The sequence below is a fragment of the Lacerta agilis genome, chromosome 8, assembly GCF_009819535.1.
Source record: "Lacerta agilis isolate rLacAgi1 chromosome 8, rLacAgi1.pri, whole genome shotgun sequence".
Lineage (NCBI taxonomy): Eukaryota > Metazoa > Chordata > Lepidosauria > Squamata > Lacertidae > Lacerta > Lacerta agilis.
Window position 1 is genome coordinate 54,770,024 of NC_046319.1, and position 16,493 is coordinate 54,786,516.

The 16,493-nt window shown below is 45.9% G+C and overlaps 1 protein-coding gene across 1 annotated transcript; it reads right to left on the reverse strand.

Annotated features, from left to right (window-relative positions):
- Nucleotides 1–1,875: 1,875 nt before the first annotated feature.
- Nucleotides 1,876–15,467, reverse strand: HEYL (hes related family bHLH transcription factor with YRPW motif like). The gene is made up of 3 exons (XM_033158685.1): nucleotides 15,272–15,467; nucleotides 4,646–4,735; nucleotides 1,876–2,544 (listed from the first exon to the last, which is right to left on the reverse strand). The coding sequence occupies exons 1-3, from the start codon at nucleotides 15,413–15,415 to the stop codon at nucleotides 1,876–1,878; spliced, it is 903 nt and encodes a 300-aa protein (XP_033014576.1). The 5' UTR covers nucleotides 15,416–15,467.
- Nucleotides 15,468–16,493: the final 1,026 nt, after the last annotated feature.

Genomic DNA, 16,493 nt, shown 5'->3' on the forward strand with positions numbered 1-16,493 from the left:
ATCACGAGGCAGATTATTAGAGGCAAAGGCAGGCAGGCAGGCAGAGAAGCGTCAGCCAAAAGCGGCCCCCGCGCAATTAACAATTGCTTAATTATATTATTATTATTATTATTATTATTATTATTATTATTATTAAATTAATTACCCTCCTCCTTATTCCTGTTTGTTATAATCAATTTTTTCCTTTGGTTTTTTTTCTCTTTTGCTGTTTTTAAGGCTTTTTTTTTTCTTTTTAGGATTTTTTTTCCCGCGCCCCCTCCCTTCCTCTTCCTTCCTCGGAAGCTGCGAGCAGAGAGGGGGCAGCGCGGCCGACCAGGACCCTTTATAGGCCGCGCCGAGGCGGGCCGCCGGCCGAGGGCGACGCTGCTGCTCGTGCTGCCGGCGCCGCCACCGCCGCAAGGGCTGCTGGGCCGCCTCAGCGACAAGGAAAGCGGGGAAGGAGGCGCGGCACATGGAGCGGGACGGAGGGGCCGCCGCCACCTGCAGCGCCACTGCCTGGCCGGAGGAGGAGGCGGCGGCGGTGGCGCTGTTTTTCAATCTCTCTCCTCACTCTCGTCGCGTCAAGGCGCCGGGAGGCTTCCCCCTGAAATCACATACTGTAGTTCCTTAAGAATGCTGAAAATTGTAGCTCTGTGAGGGGGGAACTACAGTTCCCAGGTGGCTGAGGCGGGGCGCAGCATGAATGGTATGGTGTTGGGACATATGCACTCTATGCATTTAAGGCACATCCAGTACACATTTAAAGCACCTGACTTCCCCGCAAAGAATTCTGGGAACTGTAGTCTGGGTATTGTAGCTTTGCGAGAGGTGAAATACAGTCCCCAGGATTCTTTGGGGGAAGTGGTGTAATTTGGATGTGTGGTGTAGCTCTTCCCCTAACACAACCTCCCTGGTTAAGAAGAGGGTAGGGTAGCAGAAGAACCACCTGTAGCCACAACCTTCAGGGTGACCTCTTATAGAGAACAGGAGGCTCCAAGATCCCAGTCAAAATAGCAGCCAGCCAGCCTCCTGGTCCAACGGGTAGGATGCCTACAGAGAGGAAGTCTCCCCTCCGACATAATAGCACTCCACGAAGCAAGCTCATTGCAGGCATTCGTAGGAGCTGCCTTAACCCTGATAATGCCTTTTGTTTACTTGTATAGAGGTAAAAGAAGGGAGTGCGAGTGTGTGTAGAAACTAGCATAGGCTACTGTATAAAAGTAAAATTTACTTTCATTGCTCCACTCATTTTTGCCTCTGGGCCCACCCACCATGGGCATGTTGCCCTTGAAAGGTGTCCCAAAGTGATCCCAGGGCTGAAAACGTTTGCCCACCACTGCTGAAGGGGGAGAAGATGCAGAAGGGGAGCTATGAAAGTAGTGAACACCATTTCCTCCCTCTCACCGTGTGTGTGTGTGTGTGTGTGTGTTGCTCCAAAAAAATTAGAGGGAAGTACATCAGCTGAACCAAGCAAAAGGGAAAAAAAACATTATTATTTTTTACTGGAACTGCAGCAGCAGATGGTGACTTTTTGCTATTAGGGTGCCACAACAGCATGCTCAGCCTCTAACAAGCATGAAAAAGGAAAAGGGTTTATAAAGCTGGAACTGTGCAGATTGTCCAAGCACTACCCACTCGTATGTTCCTGTCCTCTTGACACTTGCATGCATATGGCCCAGAGAGCACTCCCAGTCCCAGCGGCAATGAAGGCATGGTAGTCGGGAGGAAAGAGCATTTTCCTTATATAGACTGTGTCCACCACAGAATCAACAAATTGCCAGGAAAGGTTCTTCTAATCATGTATGCAAAAATCAGGCATGAGGGTTGAGTTCAGCTTCACTTACTGTTTTTATTCAAGAGAGGGTTGCTGAAAATCTCTCTCTCAGGGGGCAGGGATCACAAAGCTCCAATTTCCATAGTCCAGGAATGGCAGAGCCTAGCAGCTTTTCTGGTTTTGATTCCTGGTCCTTGAGCAGAAGCGTTTAGAACTGGAGGTGGTGGAGGCATGTAAACTGGTGCTCCTGGACTGTGAGCCAAAGAGGAGGAGGATGAAGGGAAGAGAAGGGCTGCAAACTGGCTGCTCCTGGGGGCCGCTGCCTCCCTTGGCCTCTCACTAGATGCACTACTGGGGGTGGCTGTTGTCATCAGTGGGCGATGCTTACTCTGTTGGGGTGGTGAAGTTCTACTAAACAAGGTGTTAGGGCAGACTGATGTGAGAGAATTTGGAATTTGGCAAATGGGTGTTCCTCCCAGCATGGGGCCTGGATAGATTCCCGACGAAGCAGCTAGGACAGCCAAGCCAGGGTTTCCCTCCCTCCTGGGGAGATGGACTTGTGGGGAAGAAGGAGCTAGGGATTTATGGAAAAGCCACCAAGGCCAGGACTGGAAGGGCAAGAGAGAGGACGTCGCTCTAGGAGGAGGTTCCATTTCAGCCACATAGTTGTTCAGGTGGGAGAGGAGCCGTAGCTGGATAGAATTGGTGCCACTCTGCCACTTGAAGGTGCCCAAGTATCTCACTACTTCTGTGAAGCACTGACGAAAACCGATCATCCTGTAATCCGATACCGATCATCCTGTATCTGAAGAAGTGTGCATGCACACGAAAGCTCATACCAGGAACAAACTCAGTTGGTCTCTAAGGTGCTACTAGAAAGAATTTTCGATTTTGTTTTGACTATGGCAGACCAACACGGCTACCCACCTGTAACTGCATCCTGTAATCGACTGCCAGCACTTGAGCATCTAGTATTTTGAAAATAAAAACAGATATGTTGCCATTACAGTACATCCCTCAGCAGGACACACATGACTTTGATGCCCTATGACAGTGGTGGCGAACCTATGGCACGGGTGCCAGAGTGGGCACGCAGAGCCCTCTCTGTTGGCATGCGCCATCACGCCAGCAGTGCCGTTGTTTGGTGTTTTCAAATTGGCCAGCAGCTTCCCTCCACGCCTCCTTGTGAGTAAACTGCTCCCACCTCATCGGCAGCAGCTTAGAGGCAGTTTATCTCCCCAAAGCAGCTATATTCCTGCCTCCCCGCCTCCGGCCATTGGTGGGATTTTTTTTACAGCCAGCAGGCTGTAGTTCGCGTGATTGGTGGCTTTGTCAAGGGTTTTCGTTGATTGGTTGCTGCCTGCGATCCTTGAGACTATGTGTTGTTTCTGCTCCTTGTGCCATAGGAAGCGTTTATAATTCCTGTGAGTGTTCTTCTCCCCCCCAAAAAAACAACTGTGATCCAAGCCCCTGTAAAAAGCTCTGCTAGTCTTGGCAACCCCCCAAAAAAAACTCTGGGCAATGCCCCCCCCCCAGCTCTATGTGTTGTTTCTGCTCCACGTTTATAATGCGTGTGAGTGTTTTTCTCCCCACCAAAAAAACTACTGTGATCCAACCCCCCCCCCCCCAAAAAACTCTGGCAATGTCCCCCAAAACTCTATGTGTTGTTTCTGCTCCACGTGCCATAGGAAGCGTTTATAAGGCGTGTGAGTGTTGTTCTCCCCCCCCCCAAAAAAACAACTGTGTTCCAAGCCCCCCCTCAACAACTCAGGGCAGCCCCCCCACTCATTTTATTACGGTATATTAATTATTATCCCATATTAAATTGCCGTGTTGGCACTTTGCAATAAATTAGTAGGTTTTGGGTTGCAGTTTGGGCACTCGGTCTCCAAAAGGTTCGCCACCACTGCCCTATGAAATGGGATTTGGAGTACATTCCTGGCTGGCTAATGCACTTTGCAAGAGAGTTTAAGGCACATAAATTGCTTCCTGAAGGTACTTTCAGTCAGGAGATGCCACTTGAAATTGACTGGCAGAGTCAAACGCAATGTGGCATCATCTGTGCAGTTAGCAACGATTATCTGATTAAATGTTGAAAAAGAGGACAAGGCAGATGCAGCAGCAGGTCTCCCAATACAACGAGGACTCTGGCTACAGCAGGATGGAGGTGCAGGGGGACTTTAACCCTTTGCCACACACACCTGCTGTTTACTCTGCTTATTGCTTATTGGGGTCACGTCTAGTTTGACCTCAGACCACAGTAGAGTGAGATTAGCGTTGTGGAGCCATTTATACAAAGCACAGCTCTACATGCTAACTTCTATGATTGGCTGAAGACATTTTGTGGCCCCTGAGGCAGAGCAGCAAATGCACACATACACCCCACACACTCTGGTCAAGGAGCAAAGTACCCCCAGACATGTCCAGAAATGGCTTTAAAGGAACATTTTCTTTTATGTCAGGAGGTAGCCAGAACATAATCCATGCTACTATGCTGCTTGCCTCATCTTCTTGCAGGGCCAAAGATAGGGGACCCCAAAGCTCAAAAAACTGGAGTTGGATTTTCGCTACGAGGCCCAATACATCCTCTGGATTTTTGCATTCTTTACCTCCTCTTTCTTGATGTACCTGTATGTGATATACCCACATGGAATTACTTGTACCCTATGATCGAAAGATCATTGGAGAAGTTTAGACAGAATAGTGAGAGGGAGGAGAGCTGCTTCTGCTGCCACCACCCTCCAGCTTCTGCCACCTGAGAGCTGCACTGCTTTGCCTAATGGTAGGGCTGGCACTGCTAATTGCAGGAGCAGCAGCATCTGACTGGCCTCCATACATGGAATGGCAATAACATAACATGGATGGCAAGGACTTGAGCAGAGTCAGTTGTTATTTTTTACCTGTGCCTCCAATGGCATGAAGCATTTTTAAGTGATCTACTGTCATCTGCAAGACCTCTGCTTTCTCCATTTTGGAAGAGCCCTGTTCATTGGGAAAAAAGAGGACTCCCATTATATTAACACAGATTGTAATGTGTGATCATGGCTGCTTCCAGAGCACTAGTACTATGTGGGAGGGATCCATGCACATACCAGAAATTTAGGTGTGCCCTGGGATTTGCTGGGGCTATACGTAAATAATATTGTGTAAATATGTATAGTAGGGTAATTAAGGTAAAATTAATATGTGAGATTTATGTAGGTAAGCATGTTAGATGAATTAGATGTGTTTGGTTGGGAGGGGAACGAACATGCTTGGAATATTGGAAGTGAGAGGTGATGGGACAAGGGCTTGAAAGGGAGTTCGAAAATGTGTGCCTGGCAGCTGGGAGTTTACAGCTGTTAGCTGGTATGAGAGGTGGAGGTATCTGGATTAGTCTGGGTTAGTCTGATAAAGGAGGCTCAGCATTGTTATTCCTTATTGTATTATGTGAGCCTAAGTAACCAAAAACTGAACATACACTTGTATATACTGTACTGAGTGATCATAAAGCCTTTGATTATTCCTTTAAAAATAAATTATAGCTTTATACACACATGTCTCTTTACTGGGCGACACTAGAGGTGAGAAATATTCAGATACTTGGTATCTGTGATGGCAGCAGAAATAAAGGGAATTGATATAAATACCCATCAGAAAGCTCAGGTGGTCAGGTTGTCCAGGGTAGTTGAGGAGAATCTAAGGCAGTGGCAGGGCGGGGCATGGCATGAGGTGCACAACTTAAGTGGATTAAAGTGTGCCATTGCCCTAATGTAATTTTAAGGGAATTTCCCTTTAAAAAAGGGAAAAGTTGACACACACACACACACACACACACACACATATATATATATATATATGCACTTTTATATCCCACCTTGTTCTCTGAGCAGTTCAAGGTGGCAATTTTGATTCTCTCCCTCTCTATTTTATCCTCACAAGAATCCTGTAAGTTTACACTACCGGCCCATGGTCACCCAGTGAGCTTCATGATGGCCAAGTGGGGATTTGAAACCAGGTCTCTCCAAGGTCCTAGTCTAACCACTACACCACAATGGCTATCCACATTTCTTCCTTCCTTTTTTCTAAAAAGAGGACTTACTGCTGTTCGGGAATACTAATAGTTATGTTCACACTGCCACTTACTCTGCCATAAGAGCCAACTCCAAGGAGCTGAGGTCCCTTCAGGCCCCCCCCCCATATTTGACCCCTCCCCTCAAGTTGATGGGCATTGCCATTCAAATAGTGTGCGTGTACCATGTCTTGTGACCAATTATGTGGGGTGGGACTTAACTGGGCCTCCTCAATATTTTATTCAAATTGGCACCCCCGTACTCTGCCCATATCCCTTGGGCTCCAACTGCTAAGCTTTGAAACCGCATTCCCACAACTTTAGCCAGAATCCACAAGAAACAGTTAGTTTATCGACAAATACCACTGTTCGATGTGTTTTTTCTCTCTCAAAGCAGCTTCAATCCAATAAGAAAACGTACATGATCATCATTTTGTACTCAGGTGTCGGGGTTTGGGTGCTGGAGCTCCTCGTGCACGGCCTTGGGCTGGTTATGCACGAGGTACCAGTTGCGGGGAAAGCGGCCAGCGTTCCGCGTGCTTTTGAGCACGGTCACCGGCCAAGCCTCACAGTCTGAAGGATGATGAGTAAGCCAATTGAAGACTCTGGTGGTGTATGAGTTCCTAATCGCCTTCTTTAATGAAAAGTTGCCTCGTGAAATAAAATATATACCCTGACTCTGAATAGGCGGACCAAATTAAAGAAATTAAAAATTTTACTTTACTCCCCCCTTTAACCCCAAAGGAAGACAGACACCGGTTGTATCTTTAGTGGCTTCGGCAGAACCCGCATAGGCTCGTCCCCTAAGCTAAGTTCTCCTAAGCTTAAAGACCCTGCGCGCCCAATCTTCCGCGAGGCTAACTAAATAAACTAAAACCGAAATATCTTCCGCGGGCCTAACCCTAGGCTAACCTAAAAGAACCTATCTAAAACTAAAACCGAATAATCTTCCGCGATCTAACTCTAACTAAAGAAAAACCCATCCAACCCGTCCAGCCCGCTCCTAGTCCCTTAAACTAAACTTGACTTCAACTAAAACCCAACTAAAAGAACATGAACGAACTCCTCTGCCTAAGCGGGGTGCCTCTGCCTTTTATTAGGGAACAAACGTGACATCATCATTAGTACTTTAACCAATAAAATCACTGTTGCTGCCCTCCAAAAAGGCGGGAAGCAAGTTTAACGCTCATTAACAACTTTGAACATGACCGGATCTACAAAATAAAGGCGGATTAATCTCATAAGTGAACCACACTATTCATTCATGCTTTCACTTTCGCTTTTACGCGCAATTATACTAAAAGTAGACCTCGAAAAACTTATAAAATAACCAAATAAATGTGAATCCATGGCGGATCCGTGAAACGTATTCCGACATATCATCTTTCTTTTTTGTTTTAAATTAAATTATTTTTGATTTAGTTATATAAAAAAAGAAGGTTAGAGATATCATAAGCATTTTTCTGACACAAACATTACCATTTGTTTTGATATAAACCTTGACATGAAAAGGCAAACGTCGACAATGCCGACAGTGTCCACGCCAAAGTCTACATCAAGACTGTGATATAAACACTAGCAATACCATCAACATCCATCCCTTTCATCGGAGGAAATACTTGTACAATAATGTAGCAATAAAGTCATGAAAATAACAAACCACTAGCCGAACATAAAAAGTGATCGATCCGATACACTGTAAACCTTTTAGGCATATATAAATACTTCAATATGTAATGTAACACAACAAATCGTCTCATAAGCATATATACTTTCGCGTGTAGCGTAAAACAACAAATTACTCCCCAAACACAAGAGAGGACCTGATGCAGGTCCAAAATTAAAAATAACGGATAACGACTGCCCAAACATAAGAGAGGTCCCGATCCGGGACCCAAAATTAAAATATAACTAGAGCTGGGGCTACATAGCCTACCCAGACCCCTCCCCCATTTTTTTTTAATTTTTTATTTGGAAAACTGAGGAAAATGGATAAGGTAACGGAAAAGGGTTGTGGCTCTGAGGCTACAGAATCGAAGGAACTTTCAGGAAGGCAGATTCTGAACTTACCACAGCGACCACAGGTAACGGGGAACTAGGGTCCGATTCCAGAGAGGGGATTTAAGGTACCTAAGTACAAGTGGTTTTCGCCACAAGAGGGGATTTAAGCTACCTACATAAAGGTGTCCCAGCCAGGATGAGGATTTAAACCATCTACGCAAGGGTTTCCAGCGAAACGAAATGGGATTTAAACCAGCTACATAAGGGTCTCCCATCAACAGCCGGAAACAGAGCGAAGGGAAAAGCTGGGAACCTGGTTTACTGCCAAAGGTAGCATATAGAGGGGGATTTTTTCAAAGAAAAAGGGGTACCAAAAGGGTAGGACACCACCAGACTTGACATATATATCTTGAACAAATCCGAGAATGACCAATACTTTGACCAAAGGAAATCATTTCAAATAAAGTATATAAATGTTACCACATTTTGAACTACAACTTTTGCAAGCACAACGTGGAGATTTAGGATTACTGAAATAAAACATATATGCATGAATATGTCTATGACTAGAACTGCACAAAGACAATGTTTTGACCTTACATAAACATTTCCATATCATCAAAATTGTGACACTCTAAATGGAAACCATTTCAGAAAAGCTTTGTATATATAAACATCCATATCATCAATTACCAAGCTATAAGGAAAACACATGTAACATGCGAGGCGGATATTTCAAGAAGCATACAAAGGTAAATATGCAATTTTTACAAGTACAATATAAAGTATAAGACAGGTTTAGAACTGCAAAATGGTGTTGGAGAGGAGGATGAAGACGATGAATGAGTTGCCGGTCGTCTTCTTCTCCGATTACACACGACCATGTAGAAGAAATAGTCCTGGAACTTAGGAAAAGTTCGTGGAGCTCAGGAAAGTACTGAAACATTGAGTTCTGAAGAACCAACGATACCTGTAGAAGAAAGGAGGTTAAGCAAGCAAATCAAGGTGATCTGCTAGTGAATGCAGGTAAGAGAATAACTGGAACAAATCCAGGCAGCCAGGAATCAGAGGGCTGCCCAGAGACAAACAAAAGGCCTAGGCAGTAGGAGGGTAAGGCAAACTGCCCAGAACTCAACTGGTGCTGTTTGTTGAGCACTTTTGAAGAGTTACTGCATTTGACAAGGCGTTGGGCAAAAATTGCCGGGAACCGTAGTTCTCCCTAACTGGACAAACTGTAGAAACGTCTTGTTGAAGAGTAGAGGTTGAACACACAAACGAAGGCGGGCAGCTGGAAACCGTAGTTCTCCATGGCTGGGCCAAATTTTAGAAACTTCCTCTTAAGGAACAGAAACAAGTCCCTTGCTTTGAGAAACTGGTGTGTTCAAACAACGAGTTGGATATTCTCAGCATGCTGGGTATATAGAGGATAATAAAGAAACAGGAATCTAGCCAAAGAACCAAAAGTTCCGCCGGGAGTTATAGTTTTTCAATCAACCACTGCCAAAGTCAGCACTGAACATAACAAGGAATGTTCCATGGCTGGCGATTGGATCATTGAATAAAGGAAAAGTGAATAGATGTGAACAATGCAGAAAAGAACAATGCACTTTTGTAACAGTGCTTGCCAGGGGCTTGTAGAGAGAATGAGCTCTTTAATTAGGGCCTCTGCTGCGACGAGCTTCTCGGATGTCAGCGGCCATTGGTCGACCCACACAGGGGGTCCTTCCTTCCATGTGAGTGGAAGTGCATGAACTGGCGCTGATGCAGAGGCCCACATCAAAAATGAGTGTGGATAACAGTTCTTGCTTTAGACAATAAGTCTCTACCCCAAAGGGTGATAGGCACATCCATAACAAGTGGACGGAGCTGCACCATGGAGCCTGAGTCTGACTGGAAGGTAATTGGATGTACGCTCTGGTGGGCGGGTTCGAAACCTCCGACTCCGAAGACTTCCTGGGTGACAGTCGTTGCCCACTGGTCAGGCCAATCTTTTCTGGCGATCACTGTAACATCTGCGCCTGTATCAAGAAGACCCTTGATCTTTCGTCCACCCATTTCTAAGACGAGATGAGGGCGTTCTTCTGTAATCTTGATTAGCGCCATTGCTGCCTGAGGAGGCAAAGAGTCTACAGGAGCTGTAGGCGTAGAAGTAAGCAAATAAAGTCTGGCAATTTCTAAACCTTTTGTTAGGACGCAAGGAACAGTTGAAAATCCTGGAATCAGCAACTGCGATGAATCTGTGATTCGAACTAGGCCTGCAGTCAGTGTGACTGTGGCAGGGAGGCGATCCATCCTAGGCAGGATAAGGCAAATTGAAGTGTCTGGGAATGGACCACGAATGGATGTTGGCAATTGCTGAGCAAACCATGGATTTGAAAAGTAACAGTCCTCTGTTAAGAAGAGTGGTATACCTGGGACAGAAGATTCTTCTTGTTCCTCATTGGCAGTGTCTGAAGACATCTTTTTGGCTTCGGGTTTTTTGCACTGCTGAAGTTGGCAACTCTGAAGCTGCTTTGCGTTGAGTTGGCAAACTTGAGGTTCTTCCGTTGGTAAGAGTTGCTGATGCTGTTGAACCTGTTGGCATTCAGTCAGTCGTGCATCAAACTGACAGGATGGAGCTTCTTCTTTGACACAAGATAGTTGAAGTTGTTGTCCATGATAATTGTTTGATTGTGGCGGACTGAGCTTAAAAGCTGGAGGCGACACAAAGGTGTGGACATTGTTAACTGGAGTGATGTTTAAGCTTCCACAAGAGGGAGCTGTCTCACTCACTTGCATTCTTTGGCCACATGGAAAGTGATCATCAGCTGGGCTGCTACCTGGATATTGCTGTTTCATCAAGGGCAAATGTCCTTCGATGACAGATTGACCTTGACTCAAAGGTGAGTAAAGCTCAGGTGCTGCGAGGTTGACCTCAGTAGAATGTTTTCTCAACGTTGAAGGCAATTCTGCGATCAGAGACTTGACTGTGATTGCTTGTTGTGAAGCGGGGGTTACATCAGCAGGAATTGAAGGGCGGTTAGCAGAAGGTGAACTGAATGCTGTGTTCTCTACTGGAACCCTTTGAATAGGTAAGGCAGATGATGAAACCTCTGGAACCTGAATGTTTGATGAGGTCACATCTTTTCTCTGGACATCTGAAGAGTAGATATCTCTCTGGATCACTCTTTTTTCCTGATGACCTGGATAAGGAGTAGCGTTGTTCACCTTTCTGGGATGGTTAACCTTCATGATGTTCTTGAGCTTGCACCCTATTGTTTTACCGGGGCCGGGGCGCGGCCCGCAGAACCGTTTCCCTGAACTGGAGATGAGGTAGGTGATGTATTTTGTGGATTCAAACGACAATCGTTCGCCCAATGAAATCCTTTCTGACAGATGGGACATCTCTCTGGCGGCTTGGCAGAAGGCCTTGGCGTTGTTGTGCACTGCGACCGGAAATGCCCATCGCCTCCACACCCATAGCACTTCTTGACTGGCGTAGAGCTGTCTTGACGTGGCATCTGTACCGCAGCTGCCAAGAGCTGTGCTTTGTAGGAGTGGGTACCAACATTCTGGCAGACGCGTAGCATCTCAGTCAACGTGGCATCTGGACGAGCTGCAACTGCTGTTAGGGCATTCTTGCAGTCATCATTAGCATTTTCAAAGGCAAGTTGTTTTGTCAGCATGTTTCTGGCATGACGATCTTCTATCTGGCGTTCCACTGCAACAATCAGGCGATCCACGAAGTCCCCATAAGGCTCCTTTGGACCTTGCCTAACTGCAGCGAATCCTGATACTGAGCTAGCATCTGTGCGATTGGGTAATCTGCGCCAAGCCTTGACCACAATGTCTGCTATGGTGACAAGTGCAGCATCAGGTATGGCTAGCTGTTGATTGAGATTGGAGTAATGTCCTGATCCTGTGAGCATATCTTCTGTGGCAAGTGGCGTTGCACGTCTGGCTGCTACTTCTTTCCACTCTTGCAGGCACAGAAGAGCATCTGTAGGCGACAGGAAGGTGCGAAGAATCAACTTCCAATCAGATGGCAGAAGTCTACTAGTGGACAGTCCTTCGAGTAAACTTCTAGTATAAGGAGCTTGAAGTCCATTTTCGCGTATGGCTTTTCGCAGTTCACGTAGTGTCTCGAAAGGAATAGCTTGATATCTTGCAGGTTGTCCTCCATTGGCACGAATCACTGGAAAGATGTGCATTGGATCAGCACTAAAGTCTATTTGTCCCAAAGCTGCTTCTAAAGCTTGAGTTCTGCAGATGGGTTGCATTGCTGTTGGATCTGTAGGTGGCATCAGTGAGTTTAAATCTTCTTGATGCTTTCCAAATGATGAGCCACTAGATGGTGCTAAAGAGTCTTTGACATCTGGATGCCTTGAAGATGGCTGACTATGAAGACAAGATGGCTGACTTGAAGTTGGATGAAGACAAGATGGCTGACTTGAAGTTGGAGCATAAGGTTGTTGGCTCTGTACTGCAAGTCCTGGCATCTGGATCATCATTGTTTGGCTTTGCTCTTGTCTTGGAATCTGCATTGGCATTGGAGGTGCTGAAGGGTTGGTAAATTGCTGTTGTGCTGCTTGCATTGAAGCTTGGATTGCTGTTGATTGGAAATCAGCTTGCTGCAAAACTGGAGCTGCTGGCTTGAGCGCGGCCTGCAGGGCAGCAGGGTTTGCTGGCAAAAAGGCTGCTTGCTGCTGCTGCTGCTGGATCGCTGGCAAAAGCGCGGCTTGCGATGGAGGAAGCGGGACCGTTGCTTGGAGCGAGGTCCGCGGCTGCTGCTGACTTGAGATCGCTGGCTGGTAAAAGGCCTGCGATGACTGCTGAGCGACTGGCGGTGGGGCAGTCCGCGGCGGGGCTTGAAAGGCCGACGGCGTCTGCTGCACCGGCACAGGCGGCAATGAATCTGGCAATGACAAATTGGACAAGGGCGAGTGCGTGTACGACAACGGGGCCTGAACTGGCTGCTGCGAGGGGGCCGAAAATGGCACAATCGCAAGCGGCAGCACAGGGGCACTATTAAAAGCAGTATTTCCTAAATTCACTGTTCCATTAAGCAAAACATTTCTTGGAGCGATTTGTTGAAAGCAGTTTCTTACTTTGCTCCATACTAATTGTACAGGAATTCCGATTTTCGGGTTGGCCATAAATTCTAACCCGATCCTTTCCCATGAAGCTAAATCTTTCGTTCCTTCCTTAGGGACCCAGGGACAAATTTCCCCAATAGTTTTAACTAAAAGCTCTACTTCTGATTCAGAGACAGGGTGACCATTTCTTTTCAAAAGGTACAATAAATCTTCACAAAATTTAACTTGAGCAGTTGAGAGTGAGGAGCCCATTTTTAACACTTTTCCAAAACTTTTCCTCCCCCACCCGTAGGCTTCTACTAGGGGACACCGGTTCTACCCGTAGGCTTTAACCGAAAAACCTGGCACCCGTAGGCTTTAGCCAGAAAACCTCCACCCCCACCCGTGGGCTTCTACTAGGGGCTACCGGCCCTACCCGTAGGCTTTGACCGAAAAACCTGGCACCCGTAGGCTTTTGCCAGAAAACCTTTCCCTCCCACCCGTAGGCTTTTTCGGGAGACACCGGCCCTACCCGTAGGCTTTGACCGAAAACCCTGGCACCCGTAGGCTTTTGCCAGAAAAACTTTCCCTCCCACCCGTAGGCTTTTGGGAGACACCGGCCCTACCCGTAGGCTTTGACCGAAAACCCTGGCACCCGTAGGCTTTTGCCAGACCCTTCCCACCCGTAGGCTTTAGGGAAGACCTTACTCTGCCCGTAGGCTTACACTAAACTCCTTGCCGATCTACCCGGGGACCCCTTGGGGCAAAATACACGCGCGCAATTTCTATTTACAGTACTTTGGGCAAGCGGTGGATTCGCGCTACTGCAGCGAAATCCTGGATAAACCGGGCCGTTATACCTCACCTCTCAATGTCCGTTTCCGAGCCACTTCCGATATGTTGCCTTTAACCGGAGTCTTTGTGGAAGCGATTTTCAACTGCGCTTTGCCTCACACGGGGCACCACTTGTCGGGGTTTGGGTGCTGGAGCTCCTCGTGCACGGCCTTGGGCTGGTTATGCACGAGGTACCAGTTGCGGGGAAAGCGGCCAGCGTTCCGCGTGCTTTTGAGCACGGTCGCCGGCCAAGCCTCACAGTCTGAAGGATGATGAGTAAGCCAATTGAAGACTCTGGTGGTGTATGAGTTCCTAATCGCCTTCTTTAATGAAAAGTTGCCTCGTGAAATAAAATATATACCCTGACTCTGAATAGGCGGACCAAATTAAAGAAATTAAAAATTTTACTTTACTCCCCCCTTTAACCCCAAAGGAAGACAGACACCGGTTGTATCTTTAGTGGCTTCGGCAGAACCCGCATAGGCTCGTCCCCTAAGCTAAGTTCCCCTAAGCTTAAAGACCCTGCGCGCCCAATCTTCCGCGAGGCTAACTAAATAAACTAAAACCGAAATATCTTCCGCGGGCCTAACCCTAGGCTAACCTAAAAGAACCTATCTAAAACTAAAACCGAATAATCTTCCGCGATCTAACTCTAACTAAAGAAAAACCCATCCAACCCGTCCAGCCCGCTCCTAGTCCCTTAAACTAAACTTGACTTCAACTAAAACCCAACTAAAAGAACATGAACGAACTCCTCTGCCTAAGCGGGGTGCCTCTGCCTTTTATTAGGGAACAAACGTGACATCATCATTAGTACTTTAACCAATAAAATCACTGTTGCTGCCCTCCAAAAAGGCGGGAAGCAAGTTTAACGCTCATTAACAACTTTGAACATGACCGGATCTACAAAATAAAGGCGGATTAATCTCATAAGTGAACCACACTATTCATTCATGCTTTCACTTTCGCTTTTACGCGCAATTATACTAAAAGTAGACCTCGAAAAACTTATAAAATAACCAAATAAATGTGAATCCATGGCGGATCCGTGAAACGTATTCCGACACTCAGGAATGGTGTGAATATTTGAGATGCCGTTGCCTATGAATGGATTGAATGTCCATACGCAGATGAGAGCTTCATGAATGCAACCAAAAAGGTCATGCACATTGGGTTGAAGACATCCCCCCTCTCTCTGAAGTGAACGACATCATGCCAATGCAGCTTGAACTGCAACAGGAGGGGGACAACTTCACTGCATTTTAAGCCACTAATGTGACCATACCAAAAGCGATGGGCAAATGCACTGCAAAGTGTGGGGTGGACAATTCTTTAATGGGAAGATGTATAACCACCACAAGCAAATCAGAATGAAAGCAGCATGAATGCTCATAGTTGTATAACCTCCCTGCAAACCAATCAGAACAAATGCTCAATGAAGACCGGACATAGTCTAACCTCCACATAAGCTGTGTGCAAGAAAATCAGAATGAATGTTCAATTAACATGTATTCTGGAGGAGACTGATGTCAGAAACTTGGGGTGGGGGGGAGGAATTTGACAGGGAGATGCACTTACCTGCTTCTCAAAGACAGTGGGAACCAAATGCCATAGTTCAGATAGGCTGCTGTTAATGCGGTCCCTGCGCCGTTTCTCGGTTATCTGTAAGGGCATCATGGAAAAGGACAACTCTGCATCATTCATTTGTACCATGCACTTCATTGAAGAGGCTGCAACCTCTGGACACTAACCCAGGAGTAAGCCTCACGGAAGTCCAGAGGACTTACTTTTGAGTAGACATTAAGTAGGCCTTACATTACATCATTTTAAAAAGGGAAATCCACTGTTGCTGAAACTTAAAAAAGAAATACAAACACTTTAAAATATAAAAATGTTTTAAAATTAAAAATCAATAAATCATCAGTCTTTATCCACTCTGTCTACAACTCAAATGTTTAATCTCAGAAGAACTTCATGTATACCCACCCAACTATTTGCAAGCCACTTTTGAAAGCAAACCATTCCAAGACAGTAACAGAAATGTAGAAACAATTCAGTACAGCCACATAATAGATTAGTAGAACAGCAGCACAATAAATGCCAGCATCAGTTCACTCTGGCAAATCGTCCTTAGGGCCCACTTAAAACCCTGTAGTGAGGGAGCCAGTTGAAGTTCTCAAGAGAGGGCATTCCAAAGATGTGGGACGGCAGCAATTCACACCCCCACTCCAGCAAAGTCCTAGGGATGGAGGACCATAAACAGATATTGAGGTCTGGCAATTCTCATCAAACAGTGAATGGTCTTAGGACCTGGGTTCAAATTGCCCCTTCTCCGTATGTGGACTCCTGGGAGGTTTTTAAAAAGTCATTCTATTTCAGCCAATTTCCTCATTGTAAAATCTAAATGATAGCAGCCTACCCCACTGATTGCTGTGAGGGCTAACAAAAAGGAATGCAAGTTATTTTGCAAAGAAAAACCATTCTAGAAAAAGAATAAAAATAAATCAGGTTTTAGATCTCCGCTTCTTTCGTGCAAGTACATGAAAGATCCTTGTGGGAGATGGCGAACTGAGAAACAACATCAACAGATCCGGTAAGAAGCATTTGTGGCTTTAGCACTTTTTGACTAGACTACGATTCCATGCACTGCATTGGGCTGCCGTTAAATACTGCTTGGAACCCACTGCTTTTAACGAAGGTGCATACATCTGTTTGTGTATTAAATTTGTTTAATAATTAAATATATTGTGTACGTATTTAATTACATATATTTAATTAAATGTATTAATTGTGTATATTC

Coding starts and splice junctions, on each gene's coding strand:
- HEYL (XM_033158685.1), bottom strand. CDS start 15,415: ATGAAGTGCATGGTACAAATGAATGATGCAGAGTTGTCCTTTTCCATG. Junction 4,736..15,271: donor CCACTGTCTTTGAGAAGCAG/GTAAGTGCATCT, acceptor CCCAATGAACAG/GGCTCTTCCAAAATGGAGAA. Junction 2,545..4,645: donor TTGGAGGCACAGGTAAAAAA/TAACAACTGACT, acceptor ACAGGATGATCG/GTATCGGATTACAGGATGAT.